The 23,260-nt window shown below is 32.6% G+C and overlaps 1 protein-coding gene and 1 long non-coding RNA gene across 3 annotated transcripts; both read left to right on the forward strand.

The window, feature by feature from the left end:
• Positions 1 to 5,167: 5,167 nt before the first annotated feature.
• LOC149879155 (uncharacterized) lies at positions 5,168 to 6,308 on the forward strand. The gene is made up of 6 exons (XR_016447076.1): positions 5,168 to 5,302; positions 5,376 to 5,431; positions 5,599 to 5,635; positions 5,824 to 5,864; positions 5,953 to 6,057; positions 6,185 to 6,308. It is a non-coding gene; the product is annotated as an uncharacterized LOC149879155 (long non-coding RNA).
• Positions 6,309 to 12,546: 6,238 nt separating this feature from the next.
• LOC149879156 (uncharacterized) lies at positions 12,547 to 20,867 on the forward strand. 2 transcript variants are annotated; one of them, XM_090072292.1, is made up of 6 exons: positions 12,547 to 12,582; positions 19,458 to 19,580; positions 19,652 to 19,707; positions 19,858 to 19,894; positions 20,084 to 20,124; positions 20,214 to 20,867. In XM_090072292.1, the coding sequence occupies exons 1-6, from the start codon at positions 12,562 to 12,564 to the stop codon at positions 20,305 to 20,307; spliced, it is 372 nt and encodes a 123-aa protein (XP_089928418.1). In that variant the 5' UTR covers positions 12,547 to 12,561; the 3' UTR covers positions 20,308 to 20,867. The 2 variants fall into 2 exon arrangements, with proteins under 2 accessions (XP_089928418.1, XP_089928419.1); XM_090072293.1 differs by lacking the exon at positions 12,547 to 12,582 and adding an exon at positions 19,059 to 19,183.
• The last annotated feature ends 2,393 nt before the right edge of the window (positions 20,868 to 23,260 follow it).

Raw genomic sequence — 23,260 nt, forward strand, 5'->3', positions numbered from 1 at the left:
TATCATCTTCATGCATTTGATGAACTTAGCCCCAAGTTCGTTCATCAAACTGTGTTGATACCTTCTAATCGATGATTTAGATACGACCATTGTTTCCTGCGCCATGGGATATTAATTATGAGCATCGTGAATCAGCCAATATTCATATATATATTTCCATTCTGTATTATCAGGAGTAGCCAACAGTACTGATAGCAGTTGATTCATAGTCATCTTTAGGAGCGCATCTCAAGGCATGCCAGGTGATAAAAAGTATTGCCCTGTTATTTGTAACTGATTTTCTAAAAGCATGTTAACACATCAAACATCTGTTAAAACAAAAGGGTGGTTGATGGCCAAACAAAGACTTCAGGTATAAAATTTGCATTGTCGACTTATTATAACACACACAGTGTTTTATAAGTTATCGAAGAAGTAAAGAAAATGTCGTCGGAAAACAGTATATACCATCTTTTTCTGCATCGCTTCCGAAATATTATTGCAGTAAATCGTAGCTCGGAGGAAATCTAATTTTTTTACGATTTTCCGATTTTAACTCTATCCCTAATAGCGGTAACTCGATTTTTAATCACTTTATTGTGGGTTCCACTGCCATGAACGTCTTTTATTTATGGCAAGGAAGCTCTGTAAATTGTCGCACCTTTATTGTTTAAAGTCCCAAAGTGTAAAAGCAATTTACCCTGTTTGCTTTTCTCCTTAGTCAGCAGTTTTACAGAATTTAGTTATTATTTATTTAAAACTGTCTTAAATAGCAAACAATTGGAACGAGCGTCTACTGTAATTAAGTATAAGTTGTTATTACTGAGATACAGTCTTTCCAAATGCCCACTTGGGAGGAAAACGTGTGTGATGAGCTTAACAGTGATTAAACTGTTACATAGTTGTTGATTTTTATTACGTTTGTTAATTATTATTGGTGAACGTATCAGACGCAAACTCAGCAAGTGACATTTTCAAATATCCTTACTCAAAAACTCATGATAAGTGACAGGAAGTTATGTTGCCTGGCTTACCTTCAAAAGGTGACTTAATAGTTGAAATAAAGACTTTGACAGAAAGAAAGACTGTTTTTTAGAAAAGTACTCCTGTGACAATAAAAAACGTTTATATAGGCTTTGTGCACGATTTGGAAAGATTTTAGAAAAAGTAGCTATTGATAAAGCTGATGTTGAGAAGATCCCCCAATGCTTCAAGAATATTCTAAATTGGACTTTCGGGAATTGACTCGGAGACAACTTATGAGTTTAACAGAGTGCTTGTGTTCCATTTGCAATATTGCTAGAGCTCATCAATCCACACCTGATAAAAGAAGGACACCATTTTCATTAGATAGGCCTAGGGAAACTCCTATCAAGCTCCTCGAACTTATTGTACTGAATGCTATGATGTAAAAAGCAAAAGTATTCCCCGGTAATTCAATAATTGCAATTCGAGAAAAAATCTTCAAGCACACTGCAGTAAAGATCATGTAGCAAGAGAAATGATTGTCCCATCAGCTAATAGAGAGAAATTTCCTATAACTACTTTCAGCTCTTAATTACAACTTAAAACTGGAGGATGAAATGTCAAAAATCCAGGTACTGCATCCAAATGAACCGATTTCTGCAGAAGAGTACAACAAAATTGAAGCCAAGGTTCCCTATTTTTCACAAGCCTTGTGAAAATTAGGGATACTAACACCCAAGATTCTCATTCAAAAAAGTTTAAAGGGATAGGGGTCAAGAAAATGATACCATTGGCAAAAATTCAGGATGAAAATGATGTTTATGAGAATCTTATGCAAATTAAGAAGTAGACTAAACTCTATTCCATTTGTTACAATCCAGCTTTTAACATGAAACGGGGCTTAAAATTCTTAGGACTAAGTTCTGCAGCTTTATTTTACCAATGAATTTAATGCAAATTGCGAAAGAAGGACTTTGGAGATCCTAAATTTATTTTTAAATGAGACATTTAAGGACTTTTCAGTCTATCTAATAAAATGCAGAGGCTGACCTAGAAGCTCTTAGACAACATAGAGGCAGGAATAAGTAAAGCTCGAAAGACTTGGCATCAGTAAACTTGATTTTCTGAATTCGTTTGAGGACCCTGAGTTAGGCTTTGTTGAGTTAGATTGTCCGAGTTATACAGCTATTCACGAAAGTTTAAACGATAACAGAATTTTAAGATCTAATCTTCGGTTTTTCTTGAATAAAAATCTAACTGAAATAGATATCAAAATGATTTTTTTTTCCAATTTGGCAAATAGGTTATTTGTTAATAAAATAAAAAAAAGTAGGTTTCGACTCATCACTGTTTACTCAGAAATTTCATTAAAAGGTAGGTCATACAAATTAAGAGGTGTCACAAAAGTTTAAGCGATTTTATTTAGGATCAATTATTTTCTAATTAATTGATTAATCCGGTGCGAAATTTTTTTTTATTTTCAAATAAAGTTAAAATAAGTGGTTTACAATCAAAAAATTCATCACAACATCATCAGGCAGCTTTTAATTCATTAAAAATCAACTTGAAATATTGTGAATTTCAAATTAATTTCAATTGCGTGCAAATGGGTCGAATAACAGTTTCTAGTGGGATCAAGTGGCAAGTTATTGGTATGGCGAGGACAAAAAATCACACAAACGTTCAAATAGGCAAAATACTTCATGTTTCTGAATCTTGCGTTCGAAAAAGCAATTAAACCTGGGAACTTACCAAGGACGTCTCCGATATGCCGCGTACTGGGAGACCATCCAAACTCAGCAACCGTGACAAAAGTGGTATATTCAGAATGAGTAGAGAAAACCCCAGACTCAGCTACAAAAAGCTAGCACAAAACTTCAACGACTCAAAAAATAATCAAAAAGTTAGCAGAGAGCTCGTGAGACGAACATAGTTGGACAAAGGTATTGGAACGTACATAGCTGCTAGAAAACCTATTCTTTCAATCACGGATAAACGTTAACGACGAGTGTGGTCCAAAGAAAAGCTGAACTGGTCTGTAGAACAGTGGACAAAAGTTATTCGGAGTGATATAGCTAATTTTCAAGTAGTAAACCGCAACGGAAGAATCTATGTCAAAAGATTTGCAACAGAGGAATATTCAGACAGGTTTTTGTAACATCGTCGACAAGGCGGTGGAGGTTTGGTTGGCATCTGCTGATGTTTTTCTCATAAAGGTATAGGCTTCTGTGAGCTGTACGAAGGCTGAATTAATCAATGCACTTACAAGAACACATTGGAAACGTATTTAGTTCCATCAATCAGACACTTGTATGGCAGAAGCAAGCAATTTATCATTTAACAAGACGGGGCTTCAGCTGACACAGCTCACTCAATCAAAAAATATTTTTTGAAAAAAAAGTTCAATTTTATGCCCTGGTGCCCTAGATTACCAGATCTCAACCCAATCGAAAATATTTGTCTTGGATCGACAATCAACTGACATACCATGAAATTCAATCAACTCAGCATTTGAAGCAACTTTTAAATGAGTACTGGCTAAAAGTACCTCGCGTGATGTGCATGAAATTAGTTGAATCAATGCATAAACGAGTTTATCTTTGCTATAAAAACAAGGAGGACACTTTAAATATTAATTCTGCTTTTTCTTTTTCATTTTTTGTTCAAATGTTGCAATTCGTTTAAACTTTTGTGCTACTTATTTTACCTATATGATTTTTTGCAATTGTTTTTTTCTAACTAAATATTAAAGTTTTTATAATATGTTCATATTTATTTTAAAGCTAATTACTTTTTCTTTATTAAATAAAAAAAATTGATTCGATATTATTTGACAGTTTTTTTTTATTAAACAATAACCAGACATACTTGATAAAAATTCTGCAATCGTTTAAACTTTCGTAAATAGCTGTACCTACTATGGAACTTCACATTTACTTTGAACTTATAAATGATCTTTTTAATGTTTTAGAGCAAGCCTTAGTGTCCGTGGGTTTTAAAGAAACTCTTGATAAATGGTTAAGCTTTAAATGGTTAAGCGTTTAAACTTTCCTAAATAGCTGTATTAACAACAAACTTTAAGGGTTTGTTCCTACTTCGTTTTGCCCCATTTACATTGTTTTCTTGTGTTTAGGATATATTAAAAAATAGATTACAAAGATTAGAGCTTCTAATGAAACTGTACATTAAACAAAGATCTTACTTACCTCCTGGGTTTCGAAAAGTAAATTATATTGAATTTAAGTTAATTCTTCAAAAAATGGAATGAAATTTGTATGCCATTTAGCAGCCGCTACAATTAAAAAAATATTTTCGTGTTGTAAACTCATAGCTAGACAAATGTCAATTTGAATGCAAGATATATTTTCAAAATGCTTGTTCTATGAAAAAAGTTTTTAAACATTTCAAAAACATAAATCAAAAAAAAAAAAATGTTTCAAAAAATCTGAATATGTTTATTAAGTAACAACTTAAGCTACATTTTAGTTTCGTAACGACTTTTTTACTGTTCACTTTAACTCATAAGTAATAATCCAACTCATGAACACTTTTGAGTTGATCACAATGAAAATTGTGAAATCATGAATAGCTTAATCGTAACAGTGATTAAATTTATGAACTCATGAATTGTTCTGGGTAACATGTAATTAAAACTTTATGCATAAAGCTCATTGTATTTAAAACGTTATGCATGACGTTCAAACTTAGTTTTGGTAAAAATCAAACGTAGAAAGAAACACACGATTAAGCATCTTTTGCAACCCTTTTGCGTTTTGCTGTAACAATGAAATTATTTTCATTCATTTTGTCACCTGCCTAACTGACCTCTATTTTATAAACGTTATTTCATAGCATTCCGTCAACCTAGATTTGTAGTACCATTTATTTGATGTTGCATCTATATTCGAGAATTTATGATAACAACAGAGAGGTCAATAAATTAATCTTACATAACTTTAGGTAAGGTAAGTTATTCGTTTTGCGATTATATAAATAATGCATATTTATATATCAAAGAATGCTGAAGTATAAAGGAGATTTAATGACCTTCATTCCGTGGTAACAAAGATTCTGGGTGTGTTGTGAGTTGGTTATTTTTTAACAAAACATAATCTTTGTAGGATTATGGATGTAAATGAATAACCAATCAAATTTAGTCATTTCATGCAAGACTGGAGTTTGTCGAATCATAAAATGTTCATAACAATCAAATGCTTTGTTAAGCTTTGTTTCATTGTGTATAAATGGTAGTGCACGTTACAAGTATAATATTCATTCCTTTTTATCTGAAGAAGTCGAGCCAAAAATGGGTCAGCTTACCATGATGATTCTGCTTGTGATTTCGGTTCAGTTTTTTGTAAGTATTTCAGTTTATCATATTATTACAGGATTACACAGATCTCCGCAATATCTCTTCTTTTTTCTTTTAGCTAAATGAAGCTGCACCGAAATGGCGAGCAAGAAACAAGTTTGCGGCAGTTCCAAGGTACGTTTTTTGCTCTTTTTAATTTGCATTTCAAAATCAACTTATGCTTAGTAGTTTTAAAACGGTCATTTTATTTAACGAGTCAAAAGTTATATTTGACTCGTTTAATAAAATGAACTTTTCAATAAAATTACCTATGTTGTTTACCAGCAACAATTTTTTTTTAGATACCAAGAAAGAGACTATCAAGTTGAATATAACGCAGTTAGTTAGCTTTGATATTTTTTCTGTTATTTAAACATATATGCTGATTATTTTATGCGCATTTAACGCACGTTAATGCACATTTGCAATTTATAAATTGCTTGTATTTTGTTTTAAAAATGAGAACTTTGCTTGTTGAGGAAAATGCAATAAAAAAACTGTTTGATTTATCTTTTTTTTCAATTTAGGAAGATGAAGATTTCCCAATGAGGAATCAAAATAGAGAGTTGTGAGTTTAAATATATGCTATTTAATAAAAGCAAAATAAACTTGTATTTAATCGTATGAAATTATTTGAAAACGGGAACTGTTTTTAGATTTGAAGAGAGGAACTACGAAGAAATGGATATGATGAGAGATCAAAGAGGCCTCAGAGGATGTCGAGCAGGAAGCCCTGATTCCCGTTGTTGAAAATAATCATGGTACTTTATTTATTTGTATTGATGATAAATTTATTTGAAATAATTGATTCGAAGATAAATTTTTTTGAAAAAGAAAACAGTTATAAAAGTTACAACTTTCTCATTTTTTTTTCTTCTAAAAACACAGAATGCGAAAAAGGAAGTTATTTGGTTAAAGATGCAACGACAATGAAAGAGATTGCTAAAAGCGTGTATTGTTTAAAGTTTGTTTGTATAATTTTACAGTTAATAAAATAAATGTTCGTTTTGTATTTTATGTCGTCAACGTTGCGGTCACATTTCTTTCTTCATGCCTTGATATTTGAAAATGATACCGCCTATTCAAAGGTTATATATTAAACCTCGGTCTGTTAGACATCTATTATACAGAATACCATCAAATCAGAGCATCATAAATTTCGATTTTTTGTTCTTACTTGTTCTAAAAAACTTGTCAAATCCATTACGAGGAGGTTTTTCGAACTTAAATTAAGTAATTAAAGTTTTTTTTTTTGTCAAGTGTTCTTTTGAACAAGGGAGGAAAAACACTTTTCTGTTTCAACATCGCTCAAAATTTATTGCCCCTTGTTTAAGAATCTGATTTTATCCTTCCGGTCAAGTGTCGATAGAGAGTTTTAGTCGGACTGCTCCACAGGACACCTGATAGCTAGTTCGTCGCGTTGGTTTGACAAGGTTCTAACTGATCCGTGATTAGTTTTGAGTAAATCAATGTTAAAAATTCTTATGTTCCTTCCATCAAAAATTATTAAAAATCCATCGATAATATTCTTTACTCATGATAACATAAGCATTTACTATAAGTATTTCTATTTTTTATCGAAAAAGATTTCATTCTTCATAGAAAAATGAAAAAAAAACCCTAAAATGCAGTTAGAACCTTGTCATTGTGAAATAATCATATTCTCACAATGACAAAGTTCTAACTGCTGTTTAACGGTAGTTAGAAACATGTTAGTTACTTTGAAATTTTGTGGCTGACGCAGTTAGTTACTTTAAATTTTGTAACTGAAACAATAATGTAGTAAAAAGCTAATTATTATAAATTAGATTATTGTTTCATTCGCAAAACAAGGTTACAGCATTTTGTTTACTCATTTTTTGTTTTTTTTTGTACTACATTTTTTGGTACATTTTAAAAGTATTACATTAAGTACAACCCTTAAAAGTTTTTCATGTTTATTTTATAGGTGAAGAACAACTCGATAGTAATCTCTGTCCTCGAGAGCCATAAACGGAAATGCAGCTTTAATATACTTTTTATTAAGTCTGCAAGTTCCTTTGTACAATTTTGAATCTTCGGTTTTACATTCAAAACAGTGGAAGTTGATGGACTTGTTGCTGTATTCTTTCTGTTAGGTTTTTCATTGAACTTGACATTCACACAGTTCATAGGTTCATTGCGATCATGGCTAGATTTAAAATGTATAATGTGAGATGTTTGAGTAAATTTTAAAACAGCAACGTTAGAAACAGGAACTGTCTTGTAATTAAACAGCTTCGCTGTTACTGAATACTCCTTGAAGTCATGTGGTTTCATTTGAATGATACGACAAGGATTTTTTCTGTTAACTTTTTTCAACATCCTTATCAATCCAATTGGACTATAAAAATCAGTTTTCCTCATGAGCTTTTCAATTTCGCTAAGGGGATGATCCACCTCTTGGACGCATAAATGTCATGGAAGGGAATATTTCATATTTAATATTTTCATTTTATGATTGATTTAATGTTAGGATTGTCTCTTAAAAATAATACAGCATTTGATAATATACTATTCCGATTTTGAGGAACGCAGGAGTCAGACCAAGTAATTAAGTCACTTTCGTCATTTTCCTCTGCTAATCACTCAAAATTTTGCAAAAGGCACTGGCAAGATAATTGCCGCTTCTTCCCACGATTGATTCAGTCCCTAATGCACAGTACACTTTTTTGGTTGTTGAAAAATAAGCTGTTAAGTTATACACGCTTAGCTTTCTCAGATAAAAAAAGGGAACTAATTTCTGCATGCGGAGTCAAGATAACATTTTGAAGATCAAAAAGTAAAACCGCAACATTTTTGTCTTTTTTTTCTTCAGCACGTATATCTCTCATTTCTGTTTTAAAAATTTGATGTCTTTCAAAGTTTTCGCTCAATTTTTCAGACATAGAATCAGTGTTTTCAGCAACTTTAAACTTCTCACAAAGGTCGCATCTAACCTTTTTTGGGAATGTGAAAACCAAGATTGAATTCGGTGGAGAAAATATGGTAGGACATAGATTTTTTTACTGGCTCAACATTTTCGTTTATACATTATTCTTTACAAAGATTATACATTTTTGAAACATTAACGTGTGACTCAAGGTATTCTCTATTGGTACTTAGACGACAATAATGTGACTCAACAGTTGGAAAAGACTTTATGTGATCCCTAGCTGAGTTGGCATCACTGTGCGGTGTACGTTTGCCTTTAATGATTTTACCTCGTAGATCTTATGCAGAAGTATTTGTTTTAACATCTTTGGTGTTGTGAACTGTGTGAACTGACTTTAGTGAAATTGACAGTGTAGTGAGGTAAAATGTTTTGCAAACACGAACTTTTTCTCCTTTTACATGAAAAAAACAGCTATAGGCGTACTTCCTTTTTGAAAAAAACTTGTTTTTCAGGGTCATCATCAGTTTCTTTATTTGCGTTTTCACTATCATTGTTTTCCTCGTGGTTTCTTTTTGGTCTAGAAGTGGTTGTGCGATCAGTTGAAGTAATAAAGAAATGCCTCTTTTCAGTAGCTGAATGTAAGGCATAAAATGATAAAAAAATATCGTTTCGCTCATCTTCTGATATTTTCTTAGCACATTCGTACTTACAGTTTGCCAGACAGTTTTTTTTTGTTTGAATGATCTTGTTCGGTACTTGTTTTCCTCTTCGACTTGTATAATTTTTTCCAGGTAGGTATCCTTTTTTTTTTTTTATTACATCCTCAGCTTTCGGAATTTATTCTTAAGCGTTTGTTGAACGTGATCCCTAGAAGAGTAATATTACTTGATGAATAATAGTATCTCTAGTATATTATTATATACGAATCATTCTTAAGTGGTTAATAATGGTTCACTTTGTATATAGTAGTAGATTTTAATGTCAAAATCACTTTTTAGATGAACTTTTTATGATAAAAACAAACCATAAATAGGGGTAGCTGTTGTACCTCTGACCACTATTTGCTTCCGGACGTTTTTTTTCTAAACTATTGAATCAATTTAAACCATTCAAAGTTTGTGCTATTCTCTTATATTTTGCGCAAAAATTATACTTTTGACCCTTTTTCTCATTCAACCAAAAAATCATTTTTCAGCGTTTTAAAAAAGTAGTCAAAAGATCAAAGGTACAACATGTACGTTGTACCTTTGACCGAGGTGTATTGTTCCTTTGTCCATATTATCATTAATTAGTAATCATGAATTATTTGGACTATTATAGCTTTATTATATGTTATAAAGAAATTTCTGGCTAACCACATGTCAATAAAAGCTTGTATAACCATTTTGTAAGCAACCAAAGCTGTCTAAAATAAATCCAAAAAATCAACCCTTACAACTTAGGCTTTCCGCTGATTTTTACATGTGAGAGCAATAACGAACAGTCCATCTGATAAATTTGATGAAAATTTTCATAAAAGCGGCCTCTTAAAGTTCGCAAAAAATCAAAGCGCAATATGAACCAGTCAAAGGTACAACGACTTACGCTGGTCAAAGGTACACGAGATGGGTTTCTTTAACAACTATCATCACAAACCCCATTTAGGGTTAGAAATAATCATATAAACTTTTTTATAACAATAAAAAGATGTTGGTTAATGTTACTAATAACATACATTAACCAAATAATTATTTATGACAGTTTTGTCATCAAAATAAGATAAACATGAATATTTACTTTTTAAGCGCTAAAATTTATAATTCCTCGTGGATCAACATAATCTATCCTTAACATAATATTTTACGGTAAAAAAAAGCCGTCAATGGCTAATATTTTAAATGGCACTTCATGCTTTTGCACAATGATAATAGTAGACCAACAGGACGGAGTGACTAAAGGTACCACAAGGTCAAAGGTACAACAGATTCCCCTATATTAAAAAATATTTATGATTTAGAGGATGATTGAGGGCGAAAACTACATATTTCGCGTACTTGTTTGTCAATTATTCAGCATCATTCGTAGGTTGTACATACATGGCTATCTCGAAATTATTTTCAGTCTGTGCTACATAAATGTTATTGGCATTGTTTCCAGAAGCTTCTTCTACAATAATTAGAATCTTGTGCAGTTCTGGTTATATTAAAACGCCTCTTCTTCCTGTTTAAACATGTTAAAAAGAAAAATCTTTTTAAACAACTTTTCCGAAGCTTATAATTTTAGCTATTTTACTATATAAATGCATGGCCAAAGCCACACAAAAAAATTATATAAGGTTACTAACCGTGTACTTAATTCACAGTAGTCTTCACCGCTTTCACTGGTTGGAGCTACAAATTCGTCACTATCCTAACTGCTTTTGATATCATATACTACTCTTTCCATTTTCTGTTGATATTTTGCTTAAAACGAAAATTAATACTTTTCAAATTTTCTTTTCTTTTTTACTTTCAAACTTTCCAAAAAAATTTTCAGAAAAATTATTTTCAAATCATTTTTTAAATCCTTTTTTTAACTACGCAGCCTCGTTTTTATTATTGCTACAAAAACGTTTTATTACAAGTTGTTTACATTTTAATATTACTGATTTTTTTGATTTAACAAGTTAAAATAAGTTACTTTGTAAGATCAACGTTTCAAAGTGCACATATATTGACTAACCTTTGTAGATAAGTAAAGAAAAATGAAGAAGTATTGAATTTTTGGGTTAGGCACTGCAAAATATAGTTAAATCGACTTACTGTAAGGGAATGGCGCGGCAAATTGTACTTACATTGATTGCGGTAAGTTTGTAAATTTATTAATTAAAAAATATCATTACTTTATAACAAAAAGATAATTTTAGCTCATTAATCCCCTTTCATTTTGAATTATAATAGTTATTTCTATGCTAATCGAAACCAGTATTTTGTTTCGCAATGTGACAGGTGTCAATATGAGTAATCTTATAAAAAAGATTGTTTTTTAATTTTCAAATAATAGCTTTAACGGTATATTATTCTACATCGGTGTCACATTTGAACACTTTTTGTTGATTTTTAGACCTATTTTTTATATGATTTTTGATGGGTATAAAATTCTCTATCATAACAATTAGTTAATAAAAACCAGCAAGAGATTATGCAGTTATTGTCATTTAGAACCTTGTCAAACTGAATATTACTTAAATAAAGTTGCAGATGAATCTCAACTTTATTTGAGTAATATTTTCAAGGACAATCGCAACCGCCAGATTTCGTTTGTGAAGCCACAAACGAAAGAAAGTGTTGAAAAAGGAGATCATTTTGAAAGAAGTGTAGCCATTATCAAGAGTACAACTAACAGAATGCTCATGTCATTAATATTTGTCAGCATCATTAGATACAAACATTTTAATATGGTGCTGCTATGGTCCAACTATATATAATTTACTTCGGGTTGATCCTTTTATCCTTCAAATCTGCCATTTTAGGTGTGAAAAATACGTTTGAGCAAAAAAGATTCATCACCCAAGATAAAAGGTAGAAATCATAAACTTGTCCAGCAGTGATGGCTTTCATTAAAGTTTTATTTTCTTTATATTTGTTTTTTCTGAACCTGTAATACCATCCTTCGCTGGTACTAATTGGATAATTATTGGTTTATACTGTTTTTTGGTGAAAAAGTCTAGAGCATTCTATTGTCCTAGTTTTTCATTTACAAAAATATTTAACATCTCATTTTGCTTTGAGATATTCTGAGACTGAAATGATCTCCTTTTTCAACACTTTCAATATTTAGGGAAGACTTTATCTTTTTATAAAGATAATTGATTAAAACATAGAAACATTTCATAGCACACATTTTTGATGTTACATAAAACGCAAAATACATGCTAGTTGAAACGTTAAATTCATGTTGATTCACAGAGTTTTTTCTCGCACACTCGATATAAATCTATTCCAGCCAATAAAAAGTCGTTCACAGTGCTCATATCTTCTTCTTTACCTTTTTTAACGAATGATGTTTTCTCATCTTCACCTATCCAATCACATGTATTCTGTCTTGTATGTTCCCTCATATGTCTATCCTTTGTCAATTAGCTTAGAACAAATGAAAGCTCTTCTTTAGAAACAATAACACTTATATTACTCCATTTTGTCTCTGCTAATGTTTTTGTCTTTTCATGATTTTTAGCCTTTTGAATAACCCTTTTATAAACCAATTTACTTACAATGCTTAGAAATCACTAGCCTAAAGTTGTTGCCTCAATAGCTACTACTACTGGTGCTGTAACAATTGTGGACAATAGTCCTACTCCACCAATGCCTAATACCATAGATTTAGCTGTAAGTGTTAAGAAAAAAGGTGGGTGATGGCCGAAAGAGAACATCAGGTAAGAAATCTGAATTCTTCACTTACGCAGACATTGGTTTTCATGAATATTTACAAATAAATTTTTTATTGTGTCGTGAATAAGTCTTCAAGACGTAATTGAAGGTGTGTGAAGGCGTGTTTGAAGGTGTGTTTGTGTGAAGGCATGTATGAAGATGTTAATACTTTGTAGATGCTAATGAGTGTAGGAGTTAAGGTATTTAATTGTTAATGCACAAAATGTGTGAAAATGACGCGATTGTAAGAATGTATAAAAAGAGAGTGTATTTTGTAAAATGTATTGATTCGCAGTCAGATGTAAAATATATTATCAAGTTTAAAAAGTGACTCTTTAGTGTCTCAGGGAAAGTCTAAATAATCCCCCACACTATTTGGTGGCGACTACTGCCAAGACGAACGAAACCTACGAGTTAGCGAAGTATGGACCAAGAACGAACTTACCAGAGAGAAATCAACATGTTAAGAATGAACATTAAAGGCATAGAACGCAACACGATTAATGGCGACAAATCCAGCATAATCTTAGCGTTGGACAAAATAAAAAATTTATTGGGAAGATTTAAAATGGCAAAGGATGAGGTGACCAGAAAAATGCTTGACGACGGCGAAAACATCGATTTGGTAGAAGTATGGCTTTCGAAACCAGTAATGGAAGTGTAAGCAGCGATTGAAATCAAAAACAAAATGGTGGACAAATTGGATTCAATAAACAAAAACGAATGCATCAGAAAATTCGAGTATGAAAAACAAATCATGGAACAGCAGTTAACGATTCTAAAAGAAGCAGAGCAAGCCTCATTGAGAAAACTTCAAAGCGAAGAAGAATGGTATTTAAAGAAACTAAAAATGAAAGAAACATTGCGCAAATCTCTTTGAAACGAAAACGAAGCTACTCAACAATCCGTCAAGCTACAAAAGTACACAATCACAAAATTTAATGGCGATTATAAAGACTGGTTGCATTTTGGAATCAATTCACCGTAGAAGTCGACAACTCAAACATATCAAACATCAGCAAATTCAACTACTTACTAGAACTCGTCGAAGGAAAGCTCAGAGAGGACATACTTGGTTTACCACATTCGTTGGAGGGATACGATGAAGCTAAACGCATACTACAAGAAACTTACGGAAAAGATATTTGGGTTCACAAAGCATTGATTAAAGATTTGGAAGGATTGACGGCTATACGCAGCACGCACAAAATCAAAGAAGTTCACGACTTTTACAACAAGCTTGCGAGAACTGTACGAACATTGAAAACTATGCAGAAACTTCAAACGGCTCAATCATTCGTGTATTCATTGATGGATAAACTTGGACCAGTTCGTGAAATACTCACACAAAACGATGATGGATGGGAAGAATGGGGACTGGAGCAACTTGTCGAAAAGTTGCAAAAGTACATTGAAAGGAATCCCTCGAACTCAGCTTTTAAACCAAGCGACGAACAAACAAAGGGCGATAAAAAGAACACAAACGTGCAGTCAAGGTCCTATGAACATCGAAGCACTACATTCAAACAGTACAATGGCGGTCTTTATGACAAAGAAATCATGGCAACTAGTGGCAAACATGGATGTATCTACTGTGGGTTACAAAATCACAAAAGCGAGGATTGTACAAAAGTGCTAACTGTTGCAAGACGCAGGGAGATTTTAACAAGCAAAAGATTGGTTACGGACACTCGGCGGTAAATTGTAAATCAAGAGGATGCAGAAAGTGCAACAAAAAACATCACACGTCCATTTGTCAAGATGGGAACGCAACAATGGACGGTAAAATGGAAAATAAAAAAGAAACCATGGGAGCGGTGCTTAATGCAAGTACAACTATTCCCCCAACAGTGATCGCAAAAGTAAATGGTGAAAAAGCAAGAATAATGTTGGATACGGGTGCTGGAAGTTCCTATATATGTACGAACTTGATTACGAAACTAAAGCTGAAACCTACACGAAAGGAATATAAAAGTATTGAACAGCTCTATGGAACGGTGGACAAGCGTGTGGAAATATATAACGTTACGCTAGAATCAACAACAATACCGGAATTTAGCATCAAAGTCGAATGCACCAACGCTGAAAAGGAAACACTCACCTTTTTACCTAATCCGATGGTCAAGGATGTTAAGAAGCATTTTGCAAAACTAAGGAGACTGAAATTTAGCGATGATGAAGGGAGTGACGAACTTCAACCTGTTCACATCATACTCGGTGCTGCTGATTATCAGCGAATAAAAACCACGGAACCGGTAGTTCTCTGAAAAAATCCGGATAAAGATCCAGGAGCCGAACTAACTATGTTTGGATGGACTCTTTCTGGGAGACGAACACAATTGAGTTCTGGTATTGAGAAAAGTTTTTTATTGAAAACTGGTCGTGATGAGTTCGAGCAAATGTGTAGTTTAGAAGTACTTGGATTATCAGACACAAGCAGCGAGTCAATGTTCCATCAAGACTTTAGCAAAAAACTGCATCAAACTGAGGAAGGTTATTATGAAACCAGAATGCCGTGAAAGAAGGGTGTTGTTAAACTGTCAAACAACAGAAATCTGGCTCTTAAAAGATTGGAAAGTGTGACGATTCGGTTGAAAAAACTTAAAAAACTAGAGCAGTATAATGATATAATGATGGAACAGATCAATGAGGGAATATTGGAAATGGCACCAGAAAAACCTACGGGAGAAATTATTCACTACGTTCCTCATCAAGCGGTAATTAAAAAAAATGCCGAGTCAGCGAAAATGAGAATTGTTTATGATTGCTCAGCAAGAAAAGACGCTCAATCACCTTCATTTAACGATTGTCTAGAAGTGGGACCATCGCTGCAACCCTTAATATTCGACATAATCATACGAAATCGGATAAGTAAACTCTGCATTTTAGCTGATGTGAAGAAGGCGTTTCTACAAATTAGAATACACGAAATGGATAGAGACGCACAACGATTAATTTGGTATAAGGACTTAAAGAAAATGGAATTAACGGAGTTACGATTTACAAGGGTGATTTTTGGTTCAAGTTCAAGCCCTTACATTCTTGGTGCTACCATTAAAAAGCATATATCAAAATACAAGGACATTTATCCAAAAACGGTGCTTGCTTTGGAAGAAGATACTTATGTCGATAATATACAGGCAGGTGGAGAAACAGAAGAAGGACTCATCAGGTTTAAAAATGAATCAACGCAAATCTTAATGGAAGCTGGGTTCCAGCTGCACAAATAACATAGCAACGTCAGCAATCTGGAAAGCGACGCTGAGGCTAAATCAACAAAAATACTTGGGATTCCTTGGAACAAAGAATTGGATCAACTATCGATTGACTATACTGCATGCATCACTATCGGAAATAAAGGAGTAATAACAAAAAGGAAAATGCTATCAGCTCTCAACAGTGTCTTTGACATATTGGGGTTTAGTGCACCTGTATTAATCACTGGAAAATTACTATACAGTCGAACATGCTTGTTGAAACTCGGTTGGGATCAACAAATTCCAAATGAACTTTCAGAAGAATGGAAAACCTGGATCAAGGCAATAAACATCAAGAGAACTATTTCAATTCCGCGGAGTGTCGTGTCTGGAAGAATCATTGAAATGGAGCTCCATGGATTTTCAGACGCAAATAAATCAGCAGTATGTGCATGCATCTACGTTGCAGTGAGACATAAACATTCGAAAACCAGCAACCTACTTGTAGCAAAAGCTCGGATTGCACCGAGGGATCTTAGTATTCCAAGACTTGAGCTGGTAGCAGCGCACACCTTGAGCAAGTTAATGAATCATATTAGGAAGACATTAACCAAGTATAATGTCATTGAAGTATATCATTGGGTTGATAGTACTGCGGTACTTTACTGGTTAAAAGAAAGGGGTAGTTGGTCACAGTTTGTCAGGAACCGAGTTCAGCAGATCTTATTAAATGGAGAAGTAAAATGGCTATATGTCCCAACAAAAGAAAACCCAAGTTACCTTGGAACAAGAGGAGTGAGTCATGATAAATTATCAAGCTTGTGGCTAAATGGACCTATATGGTTGAAACACAAAGAAAATTGGCCAATCCAACCAGAAATAATCGAAACGCCGTACGCATCATATGAAACTATTAGTGTGAAAGAGAACGTGAGTATGGCAACAGAAGAAATAAAGGGGCATCATATATTTAAAGAAATATTGAGAAAACACAAGTATTGGAAGATTATAAGAATATCATCCTTTGTAACAAGGTTTATATACAATTGTCGAAATGAAGTAAAAATAACAGGACCGCTAAAAGCTGAGGAGATGATGGAAGCGGAGTTAATGAACATTAAAGTCTCTGGGTATAATCCGATATTTGCACCAAAAGGATTCCAACTAACTCTGAGAATTATTGAGCATCATCACGCAAAAACGTTACACGGGGGAGTAGGAGATACCATGAGTAGCATAAGAGAAGGATTTTGGATACCGAATTTGAGAGTTGCCGTAAAAAAGGTCATTCGTGAATGCAATCTATGTAAGAGATATAGAGTGAAGCCGCTTTTACCGCCAACGAGAGCAATGTTACCACGCTTTAGAACTGAGGATATAGAACCGTTTACGGTTACAGGTGTTGATTTTGCTAGTCCGCTAAAATATAAAACGCCACAAAAGTTGATTGAAAAATGTTATGTTGCGCTGTTTACATGCGCATGTACAAGAGCTGTCTACTTTAGACTTTGTCATGATCTATCGGCAGGAGAATTTCAGAGAATTTTAAAGGAGTTTGTTGCAAGAAAAGGACCTCCACAAATGATGATTAGTGATAACGCAAAGACATTTGTGACAGCAGGAAAGTGGTTACTAACACTAACGAAAGATGAAAATCTCGCAAATTTTTGCTACCCAAGCCATAAAATGGAGGTTTAATTTGTCAAGGGCGCCGTGGTGGGGAGGTTTGTTTGAAAGATTAATTGGAATAATGAAGAAAAGTTTGTCAAAAACAATCGGTAAGGGCATCCTAAGCTTCTTTGAATTGGAAGAAGTATTGTTGGATGTGGAATGCGCTATGAACAATAGGCCACTATGTTACCAAGGTGACCAATTCGATAATCAAGTATTGACGCCAAATGTATTAATGAGGGGGAGACCTACAATTTTGCTAGAAGAAGATATCGATTTAATAACAAGGGGCGATTGTGCACTCCGGAGAGTCAAGTTTGTGAAAAATTGTAAGAATCACTTAAGGAAAAGATGGATGAACGAGTACGTGCACGCAATGGAAGAACGACAACAAGCAAAGGAAAAGAGAGGTAATGCAAAACTCCCAGGTGTCGGAAGCATGGTTCTCATAAAAGACGATGTGAAGGACAAGGCACTTCTCAACATTGGTCGAATAGAAAACAACATTAAAGGGAAAGATGGAGTTGTTCGTGGTTTTAAAATACGCTTGGGAAATGGTTATGTAATTGAACGACCAATTCAGTTGGTGTGTGACTTAGAAATAGGTTGTGAGGCAGGAAGCGGAATCGTATCGAACAAGAAATTGCAAACTAGAGCTGAAGAGGATATCTTGAAAAGAGAAACGAGACTGGCGAAATTGGATGCAAGACAAAAGATCAATTACATCATGGAAAACAAGATGGGAGATAGCTGATTAAAACCGAAGTCTCAGCTTTAATCGGGGGAGGGTGTCGTGAATAAGTCTTCAAGACGTAATTGAAGGTGTGTGAAGGCGTGTTTGAAGGTGTGTTTGTGTGAAGGCGTGTTTGAAGGTGTTAATACTTTGTAGATGCTAATGAGTGTAGGAGTTAAGGTATTTAATTGTTAATGCATAAAATGTGTGAAAATGACGCGATTGTAAGAATGTATAAAAAGAGAATGTATTTTGTAAAATGTATTGATTCGCAGTCAGATGTAAAATATATTATAAAGTTTAAAAAGTGACTCTTTAGTGTCTTAGGGAAAGTCTAAATAATCCCCCACAATTGTATAGCATAATCATGGCGATACAAATGCCAAATTGAACGCAAGATACAATTGCAAAATGTTTGTTCAATGAAGTAAACATTTTGAAAACATAATATAACCTTAGAAAAGAATTAATTATGAGTTACAAAAGCATAAGTGAGTTTATATAAAGTTGATATATATATCAAAATTTATTCTGTAACAAATTAAATTACATTTTGGTTTCCTTCGAACTTTTATTACTTGTCACTACAACTCTTATATGATAATCCAACTCATGAATAGTTTTGTAATGATAAAGATTAAAAATATGAAATCATGAATAGTTTAAACATAACATTAATTAAAATTATGAACTTAAGAATTGTTTTGGCTTAAACGTGATTAAAACGTTACGCATGTAGTTCAAACTTTCTTTTGGTAAAAAACCAAATGTGGAGAAGAAACACATGATCACGTCTTTTCTGCAACCCATTTGCGTTTTTGCTATGGCTGATGAATTTTTTTTATTTATTTCGTCACCTATCTAACTGACCTCTATTTTACAAACGTTACTTCATGCCATTTCATTTACATAGATATGTAGCATTCTTTATTTGATGTTGCATCTAAATTCGAGAATTTATGAAAACGACAGAAAGGTCAATAAACTATTCTAATATAACTTTAGGTAAAGTAAATTATTCGTTGTACGATTGTATAAATAATGCATATTTATATAACAAAGAATACTTAAATATAAACGAAACTAAATGACCTTCATTTTGTAGTTTCAAAGAAACTAGACGTGCTAAGAGTTAGTTTTTTTTTACAAAGCATAATCGTTGTAGGATTACGGATATAAACGAATAACCAATCAAGTTCAGTCCTTTTACGCATGGTTGGAGTTTATCCAATCACAGAATATTCATAACAATCAATTTTTTTTTCTTTCTATTTCATAGGTATGTATAAAAGATAGTGCACGATATAAATATGGCATTCACCTCTTTTTATCTAAACTAGACAAGCTAAAAATGAGTCAACTTAGCATGCTGGTTCTGCTTGTGATTTCAGTTCAATGTATTGTAAGTATTTCAGTTTATCATATGAATGCAGGGTTGTCAAGAACTTCGGAATCTCTTTATACTTCGTTTAGCTAAATGAAGCTGCACCAAAATGGCGTGCAAGAAACAAGTTTGCGGCAGTTCCAAGGTACGTTTTTTGCTCTTTTTAATTTACATTAAAGTAGTTTTTAAACGGTCATTTTATTTAACGACTCAAACGTTACATTTGACTCGTTTAATAAAATGACCTTTTCAATAAAATTACCTATGTTGTTTACCAGCAACAATTTTTTTTTAGATACCAAGAAAGAGACTATCAAGTTGAATATAACGCAGTTAGTTAGCTTTGAATTTTTTCTGTTATATCAACTTATATGCTGATGGTTTTATGGACATTTAACGCGCGTTTGTTTAGGCTTTTGCAATTTATAAATTGCTCGTGTTTTGTCTTATAAATGAGAACTTTGCTTGTTGAGCAAAATGCAATAAAAAAACTGTTTGGTTTATCTTTTTTTTCAATTTAGGAAGATGAAGATTTCCCAATGAGGAATCAAAATAGAGAGTTGTGAGTTTAAATATATGCTATTTAATAAAAGCAATATAAACTTGTATTTAATCGCATGAAACTATTTGAAACCGGGAACTGTTTTTTAGATTTGAAGAGAGGAACTACGAAGAAATGGATATGATGAGAGATCAAAGAGGTCTTAGAGGATGTCGAGCAGGAAGTCCAGATTCCCGTTGTTGATAGTAGTCAACGTACTTTTTTTTATATTTTTATAATAAACGTTTTAAGATCTTTTTTGAAAAAGAAAGTGGTTGTAAAAAACTACAAATTTCTCTTTCTTTTTTCTAAAGACACAAAAGACAAAACAAGAGGTAATTTGGGTCAAAGATTCCGCAAAAGTGAAAGAGATTGTTAAAAGCCTTTTTAGTTGAATGTTTATTTAGATATTTTAGCACTTAATTAAATAAATGTTTGTTTTTATATTAACTTTATCGCGTTAATATTGCGATGTCTATATTTTCACAATTTAGCCAATATTGTGAAGTTATTGATACCGCAATATTGTCGCGACGAGTAAGAAATATTGCACTAACATTGTAAACAATATCATACCATTTTTGTCTGCTACTCGGGTAGCTGTGCAAGCATACGTTTTTTACATTTACTTGAGCATTTCAATGCAATTTTATTTATAATAGAAAGTTTATCAGTTAAATGATAATTTAAACTCATCAAATACTTGTAGGAGTGATCTATAGATTCTAAAGTAAAATTTAAATGCGAAAAATTAAAATAAAAAATTAGTTTAGAGATTAAAAGCATTCAAATATACCACATTATTTCCATTGGTAGCACTTTCATTGGTAGCTACTGTCACGACGCAAAGTGATATTAGAATTATTCAAATTTAAAAAATGGTTTAGATATTTGTAAAACTTATTATCCGAACCCAAAAGTTGCAATACACATCGAAATCGCACCGAATATGAACAGAAAAGCCTGCATTAACAAAAATTAAATGATATCATTTTAATAGAAATGTAGACGGCATAATAGAGACAAATGATTTGTCAACGAAAGTTATTTGATCTTAAAGTTCCTTCATTCAGCTGATAAACTATCTATTTGATTATAAAGAGAGAAAAACATCCTCACACGGTCATATTTCCTTCTCCGTTCCTTACTACCGCTTATTCGTACTTTTGATTTTAAACCTAGATTTGATTGACATCAACTTTTATTCATTTAATACTATCAGATCTGAGCAGCAATATTTTTGTTTTTTTGCTCCAAAACATTTGTGACCAGTTTTCAACAATTCAATTAAGATGAAACTTTACGAACACAAATTATATATTTAAGAGCATTTCTTTTTTTTCAAAAAAGTATTTTTTCGATTTCGATAAGGCAGGAATAAAGTTAGGATGAGCGCATTTCTAATTCATAATCGTGCAAATTTTAATGCCGTGTATTTCAGAAATTGATTTTGTAAAACCATGAATAAAATGTTGAGATCAAAGTTTTAGTCGCACTAGTCTACAGGAGACCAGCAAGCCATTTGGATGCTTTTGACTTAAACTGGTATACTTTGTCAATATGATTTGTCATCTATTTAAATAACATCGGATACTGAAATGAAATATTAATTACAAATTGTGATTATTTAGTTGTTTAGAGTTTGTCAATTACATTTAGATGAGATACATCAGGTGAATAAAGGAGCTCAAAAATAAAAACCATAAAAGTGATTTTTGGTTAAAAAAGTTAATATTGCAGAAAAAAGTAAATTTTTAAATTTGTCAGGCTTGTTATTGGCCTAGATTATTAATATCAAATATATTCTTTATTCCTGGATTTTCCGCACTGTTAAGATGATGTGGCCATAGGTTTTCAATCAGTTAACTGCGCACATATTTTTGCTGAACCACAAATAACCCATTTCTTTAACTGTTTTAATGAAATTACGTAAATGTAATTAATATATAACAAAACGGAAATCACAGCGAAAAAACATCCACAAAATATTTTGGAGATGACTGGACATAAGATGAATTCATTACCTTAAGCCAATGTGATAATTTAAAACATATAATGTAAACAGCCCACAGTGCGCCAGAATTGTCTAAATATAGCAAAAATGTTTATAGCTTGAATGTAGATATGATACATGTTTATAGGGGTTTTTGGGGCCAAGGAATTCATTTTTAGGCTTGGAGTAGACATGACCACACAGGTGTTTAATTTAAGTGTGGTCAATGGTAGTCATGTTATGTCCCGATGGTTTATCAATTAGATGGGACGTGTTATATGTCTAAGTATTGGTAATTGAGGTCGAGGTATTAAAATCTGGGCATAATCTAGGAGTGGCATTTATCGCACAGGTGGTTATTTCAGGGGTGGTCCTGGGATGTCTTGGCAGTTTTATAATAAAAAGGGACGATTTGTATGTTTATATAGGTAAATGAGGTCGAAAATCTGGGCTTATTTTGTCTGTAGGAGTGGTCAAGATCATGTGATCAGGGGTTGTCAATACGGTATATTCTTTACTTTTATGGATTTTATGAAATTAGTTATTGTGAATATAAACATAAAATGTACAATAACATTGAACTTTATAACTATTATTAAGGTATAAAGTATTTGTAGACTGTCCATGATATTTTCTCCAAAAATGGGTGGTTATGTCCTCTTAGAGATAAAGTTGTTAGACTGTAGCAAAAATTTTTAAGACTTTATTCAAGCAAATAAAGCCAGGTAAATATTATGTTTGTAAAGGTAAAAATCTTTATAGTAGAGATGTACGAAGCTTTATATAGAAAGTATAGTGTAGAAAAGTTTTGAGGTAGAAAAATTTTAAATAGCAGAACTTAAACCAAATTTTTCAGTTGGTGATAGGGTTGGTTTAATATTCCACAATACTTACTGATATCTTATTTAGTAAAAATGATATATCACCTTGTAAATACAATGCTCAAATGTGTCCCACTTGCTGATGGTTGCTTAATGGTCAACGCTTAAAAAATCTACTCACAGCAGAAAAATGATCCGTTCTTTTACAATTGCAACAAATTGTTTAGTTGTATCCATGTGTTAATAGTTGCTTAAACAGTTGATTATTTCGTCATTTCTCTATAATATTTCGTCATTTCTCTATAATATGCATGAAAAAGTTCGATAGTTAAAAAATTAAACG

This window comes from Hydra viridissima, unplaced genomic scaffold, assembly GCF_058129835.1.
Source record: "Hydra viridissima isolate aposymbiotic clone 2 unplaced genomic scaffold, HvirCarnegie_v1 scaffold_14, whole genome shotgun sequence".
Classification (NCBI taxonomy): Eukaryota; Metazoa; Cnidaria; class Hydrozoa; order Anthoathecata; family Hydridae; genus Hydra; species Hydra viridissima.